The 6,259-nt window shown below is 37.4% G+C and overlaps 1 protein-coding gene across 1 annotated transcript in view; it reads left to right on the top strand.

Annotated features, from left to right (window-relative positions):
• The first annotated feature begins 371 nt into the window (after positions 1–371).
• The window catches only part of SPAG1 (sperm associated antigen 1), an 18,662-nt gene continuing 12,774 nt past the window's right edge, over positions 372–6,259 (top strand). Inside the window, exons 1-3 of the mRNA XM_010132296.1 lie at positions 372–828; positions 1,211–1,310; positions 4,465–4,617. Coding sequence (XP_010130598.1) covers positions 372–828; positions 1,211–1,310; positions 4,465–4,617 — 710 coding nt within the window. The remainder of the gene's footprint in view (positions 829–1,210; positions 1,311–4,464; positions 4,618–6,259) is intronic.

Genomic DNA, 6,259 nt, shown 5'->3' with positions numbered 1-6,259 from the left:
AACATTACTGTTTTTTTACAGTGTTCTGTGTTCTAATTTTAACATGCAAGCATTTTGATTTGGTCATGGAAAATCAAAGTATCAGTATTGTAACAGTCAGTATTTAAAGAGTTAATTTCAAGGTGAGCTCTGTACCATTCTGACACTAGAGAACAGGGGCTCACAATGTACTCAGCAAGGAGAAATGAGATTTTATAGAAATACCATCTCAGTAGTAATTGCAAGTTACTCGTAAGTAGGAATTTATCTTTGTTCTTGGAAGTGGCTTCTGAGGCAGATAAATGTTGATCACATTAGATGTCTGAAGGATTTAGTACTGTGCTTTTTGGCTGCACACCCCTGTATTGTAAGGACGATAGTTTCTTCTGATGATGCAAGCTCTAACTCAGCTCATTAACTTCCTTGTAGAAACTGGCCTGCCAGTAAGAGAAGCGGCTGCTGAGGAGGGTGCAATGGGGAATTCACAGAGAAAGTTTCATAGCAAAGGAGGAGGCAGTAAGACAGAGGACAGAGAGACACAGAAGCAGAAGGAATCCCCTGAGAGTGGATTAAAAAAAGGCACGTCAGAGAAAAGAACTGAAAAGGTCTTGTCAGACTGTGAAGTTAATGGCTATTTACACGGTGATCAAAGCAGTGAAAGCCCTGAAACCAAGAAGATCTCCAGATCATGTGGAGCAGGGTCTCAGGTGGCTGGTGGTGGCAGTTCTACTTCACTTCCTCCTACTGCAGCAAAACTAAAAAGTGAAGGCAATGAGTTATTTAAGAGTGGACAGTTTGGAGAAGCTGTGCTCAAATACTCAGAAGCAATTGAATATACCACCGGTCTAGGTGAGTGTCATACCTTAAATCTAGGATTGTTGTTTTGATTATTTAAAGGAACTACAAAAGAACTAACCTAGCATATCCCAGGATTTTTGGCAGGAATTACTCTGCAGTAAATTCTTTGTCATTTCAGCAGAGGGCAATTCAAGTGACATAAAATATAGGAAGATGAGTGAAATAATATTTGAACTTCTTTGGGGCAGAGCTGTTTGCATTTCTTTATACGTTTGAATAATTAAATACTCCAGGTGAAGTGATTAAGGAAAGCTCCTTACAGCTTTGCATTGTCAGCAAACTGCATCACTGCAGTGCAACTTACACTACGCAAGTCTTTTAAGTCTTGAATGTCATTTTAGTAATGCTCTTTGATTTTAATTGTAACTTCTAGGAGAACAAAATCCAGATGATTTGAGTATCTTGTACTCAAATAGAGCAGCGTGTTACCTCAAAGAAGGGAACTGCAGTGACTGCATTCAAGATTGTAACAGGTAAATTGCAACCTCCCATGTAGAACAATCACATTCCTGATGATGATTAAACTTTTTAATTCACATATTGTTATTGCAGTTTGTCTTAGAACAATTTTTCATAAAGTCTGATTCCCTGTCTAAATGACATACCTTTCTCAGTTATGTAGACAATCACATGAGGCTAGAGAAGCTGTAACTTGTACTGTCTTACTGTGTGATGGCAGTTGTTGGGCTTCCTGTGTACACAGAAATGCAGAGCAGGATTAAAATTTTGAGCAGAACAACACACTTCAGTGATTCTCAGTAGTAAATTACATGTAAAAGCGCTGTTAAGCCAGATGCTCATCGCAGTATTGGAAATTGGTTTCAAGCATGTGTACGGTGTATATGTGTGTTTTCTGTGTTTGGTTTCTTGTTCTGGTTTTTTTTTTTTTAAACTACATACTTGGCATAGTTATAAACAGTAATTAGAGCTGTTGAGGAATTGAGCTAAAATCCTTTCTGCTTATTGTGGCTTTTAAGGATATAGGAGTTAGGGAAGATCAGACACTTCCAGTAACTTCCAAACACTGCCTTCCACTAAATAATTACTGTATTTCTAAATGTCTTTTTTTAAGTTTCCTAGATAGGGTTGGTAAGACTGAGACTTAAGGTGCATAAAAGGATCCCAAGACAGTTAGAAATCCTATTAATTAATCAGTTAAGGTTTTTTACAGCACAACCCAACTGTTAAAAAAAACCCCCAAAACTAAAAATAAAATATGCATGTACTTTTGTATTAATTAAATATTTGATGTACTGTATATATTGTACCTGACAGAAAAGTTTTCTGAAAATGCTATCTGAAAAAATGGACTTTTAAACAATATTTTGTTAAAATAGATGCAGGACCGTAGGTAGCTGGCTGATAAAACAAGATGGCATACTTACCAGCCATCACATTTTTCTGTTCAGGTGGTTTGAAATATGTAAGACTTCAGCTGAAATGAGTAATACAAAGGTTTTGGGTTTTGAATTCTTTCCAGCTGGGAGCTTCGCTTCTTACTGCTTAATGATAGTGTCCTTAATGTCATGCATATTTTCTGGACGCACAAGGACCCATCCCATGATGATAGTGAACACAACAGCAGAATAATTTAGGGACTGAGAAGTAGAACTGCAGAACTGCAAACACACATGAATTAGGCAATGTCAATTAATGTTCTCTAGGCCACACGACATAAAGGATGATCTACAAATAGGTTACATTATTTTTAAGTAAAAAAATGGTGTAGTGCTTACATTCCTGATATAAAAATAAGCATTGAACGTTTATTTTTATTATTATTTTTTAGGTATTTAGGGCTTTGTTGTTTATTAAAAAACCTCTTCTGTTGGATCTCTCTTTGTCTCAAGACTCTCATTTGGAGTGCCTTTGATTCTTGTTACAGAGACTGAAATCGGGCTCCTATGCACTTATGTTAATTTATTTAGTACTATGCTGTAGTTTGGTCCCTGGCTATATTATCTTTGCATTCTACCCTGGAAATGTAGTTTTCCATTGCCCCTGCTGCTATTCCTCAAGCAGTGTCGTCTGAATTAATTTGTGGTTGTTTTTTTTTCTTTTTTCTCGATGTTAGGAACCTGAAATTGCATTAATATTCTTCTGAGTTACAGAATATCAACCATTTTTGCAGAGGCTTTGCAGGGGCTGTGATTTGTGCACTGTTATATGCTTCAAATGCATTCAGCAACATAAAGAGAAACGCAACACTGGAAGTATTTATGAAAGGGAAACAGGAAATGCTTATTCTAGAAATTGCTGTTTCTCTAGATTTAGGAAAAATGATGGTGCAAAGCCAATGTACAATAAAGGTGGCCAGCAGTCTCCTGGGCTTGTAAGTGGGAGCACAGCTGGTGGATTGAGGGAGGTGATGATCCCCTTGTACTCAGCACTTGTTAGAGAACATCTATGGAAACTGTGGGTTTTCTACTACCCCAGTACAAGACAGTGATCAGCTGGAGTGAATTCAGTTAAGTATCCCTGAGGTGGTTGTGAACTCTGCAGCACTTGCCCGGAGAGGAGAGGCCAAGGGAGCTCGGTTTGTTCAACTTAGAGGAGAATGGCTTCCAGAGGTCCTAACAGCAGCCTGCCAGTACCTATGAGGATGTTATCCAGGGGTTGGATCCTGGCTCTTCCTGGCACTGCATTTGTGGGAGGACAAGAGACAACAGGCAAAAACACAGTTCAAACACACAAGGTTTGGACTCCGTATTAGGAGAAATCTTTTCCCCTGAACCGTGGGGGGCATTGCAACAGGATGCCCAGAGATATTGTGCAGAGATTCCCATGGAGATTTTCAGAGCCTAACTGGATAAAGCCCTGAGCAACCTTGTCCGATCTCAGAGCTGACCCTGCCTGTAGCAGAAGGTTGGACTAGGCACCTCTTAGCCTGAATTAATTTATGATTCCATGAAATCTAATTGGCCAGACTCATCTTAATTTCAGTATTCCAAAGTTTATCTCTCTTGCTCTTTAGCAAGAATCATTGATTTATAAAAGATGATCTTTAATAAATGAAGCCTTTGTGGACTGCTTCTTCATATTGCTGGAAAAGTGCATGGTGTTTGGAAAGACTTATGATTGCACAGTGTCAGGGGTTGAGCTCAGTGTTGACCAGACACATAATCAGAAGAGTAAACAGACAAAAGACAGGCAAAAACCTAAAAGCCAAAAAATATAGCTGTATATTCATGTCTTACTACATGGTTTTTTTACATGTACGCTTCCATGTAAGGAAGAAGAACTGAAAATCATGTAGGCAAAAGCACCATATGTATTTATATTCTTGAAATCCCCATAGATCTGGGCATGACTTAAACAAAATAGATTTTGCTCTTAAACAGCTGCCCCTGTATTACTCTTTTCTTGGTGATGAAAACAGTTTCCCATATGGAAGACAAGGATTTGAGTAGAGTAAGTTGTACTAAAAGCACTAACAATTTCATAACTGCATGTCATTGCGGGTGTCAATATAAAACACTTAGTCCCATTTTCCTTGGTTATGTTCCTGTAAGGCCCATCTGAAATTACAAAGTTGTTATGGATAATTGTGTATATCATAAAATAGTTTTATAAATATTATTTCAATTACTCTATTTCTATCCTGCATTTTTCTTTTGTTTTCTCCAGAGCTCTGGAGCTTCAGCCATTTTCCCTTAAGCCTCTTCTACGACGAGCAATGGCAAATGAGTCTATGGAGCGGTATCGACAGGCATACATTGATTATAAAACAGTCCTACAAATAGACAGCAGCATCCAAGCAGCAAATGATAGTGCTAATAGGTAACTCCGTTTATATGTTTTCTGATATCAGTCCAAATAGAAAAGTAGAATTTAATTTTGTTTGTTTTACATGCTCCCCTCTGTTCTGTATTCCTCAGAAACAGGGTCATCACAACCAGTGTGTTATAACTAGAGGACTGGCTATTTCATTTAGCTGTTGTCCCATAGCTTCACAATTTTCCTCTGCTATCAGGAGGTCACTTTCTGGTTTAAAAATGCTTTTGTTCACTGGTGCTTCAATTTGTTTTCTTTCCTAACTTGCGTTTGATACCAGGTAGAGTATTACTTTAAGGTCCATACCTTTTCTCTGACATTTCCCTTTTCATATTAGCAGTCTTCTTGTGGCAGTTGGAGATAGGTGTTGTGTCTTCAGTGTGCTGCAGTTGCGTAAACACTGAGGTAGCTTGATACAGTGGTTTGCTACAGAGCTTAGAGGTATAAAAAATATTATTGAATATTGTTTTTAACTTAACTGCTAATACTTCTAACATTAATTTTTGCTGCCAAGAGAGATATCTCAATTCCTAGAATTACATTTTAATAGTGTAAAATTAGTGTACACAAACTATTGTAGCTGTGTTCCCATTAACACATAGTAAGTAATTAAGTGCGTGAACGATAGGATTTTCCATTACCTTTTATTTTCTTGTTTCTTTTAATGGGGGGGAAAAAAAAGTATGAAAGCAGCCAGCCATTAATCATTGAGCAGGAGCCCACATGCATGACTTTTAACAGTGGATTCTAGTACCTTTTTTTCCTTTTCAAGGCAAGGCAATGAGCACTTACATTATTACTTCATTAAAAAGTCCATGATACCTATAAATTCTGCTTATTTGACCAGAGGTGGCCAAAGGAGATCATGACACTGCATCATCTCCTTTTAGAAGTCTTATTTTTGATAACACAACAAATTGTTACTGACCTCCTGTATCTACACTGAAAATAGAGCACTTGGATTGGTGAGATAGCTGCTTGTCCAGGAATCTATGGGATTATTACACTTTTTAAAAATCTTCTTGTCTTATTTTGTCTGCAGATTCTCTTTTCATATTTCTCTTTGACTTGTAACTTGCTTAGTAATAAGCTTATTTCCCGTTTTTCCCTTAACACTCTTCCTTTTCTCCTCTCTAGGCCTTCCTTATGTTTTTAGCTTCACTGCTCATTACTCTTTCCTCCCTGGCAACCCATCACTTATTTCAGCTGCTTCTTCCTTCTTCTCTTCTGCTGGTAATTAATTTTTGCTTGCAAATTCTTAGTTTTGAAAGCATAGACCTCCTACATTATTGAACTTTTACTAATTTTTTAATATTTATCATTTATGAATTACACCGAAATTGTTTACCACAGTATGCATCTTCATTTCCAAAGTAACAGACCTTTTAAAAGGTCTTATCACTTACAAAAAGTGATAGTTCTTTACTGTCCTTTAACTTAAAGGGACAACCCCAAAATGTTGTGGTTTTTTTTTTTAATATTAGGAATATCAGGTCTTAACAACCTGCTTTTATTCGAGGCTTCCTTTGTTTTTAAGTTGCTGTGGGAAATTGGATGGTGATGCTGTAGGAAGCTCACAGGAAAAAAAATCATCATCCTACTTGTGTCTAAGGGTGGGTTTGCTAAATCGTGTTAAGGTTTGTCTTTC

Source organism: Buceros rhinoceros, unplaced genomic scaffold, assembly GCF_000710305.1.
Source record: "Buceros rhinoceros silvestris isolate BGI_N320 unplaced genomic scaffold, ASM71030v1 scaffold46632, whole genome shotgun sequence".
NCBI lineage: Eukaryota > Metazoa > Chordata > Aves > Bucerotiformes > Bucerotidae > Buceros > Buceros rhinoceros.
The sequence above is the reverse complement of the archived record's forward strand: the minus strand, read 5'-3'. Positions and strand labels throughout refer to the sequence as shown.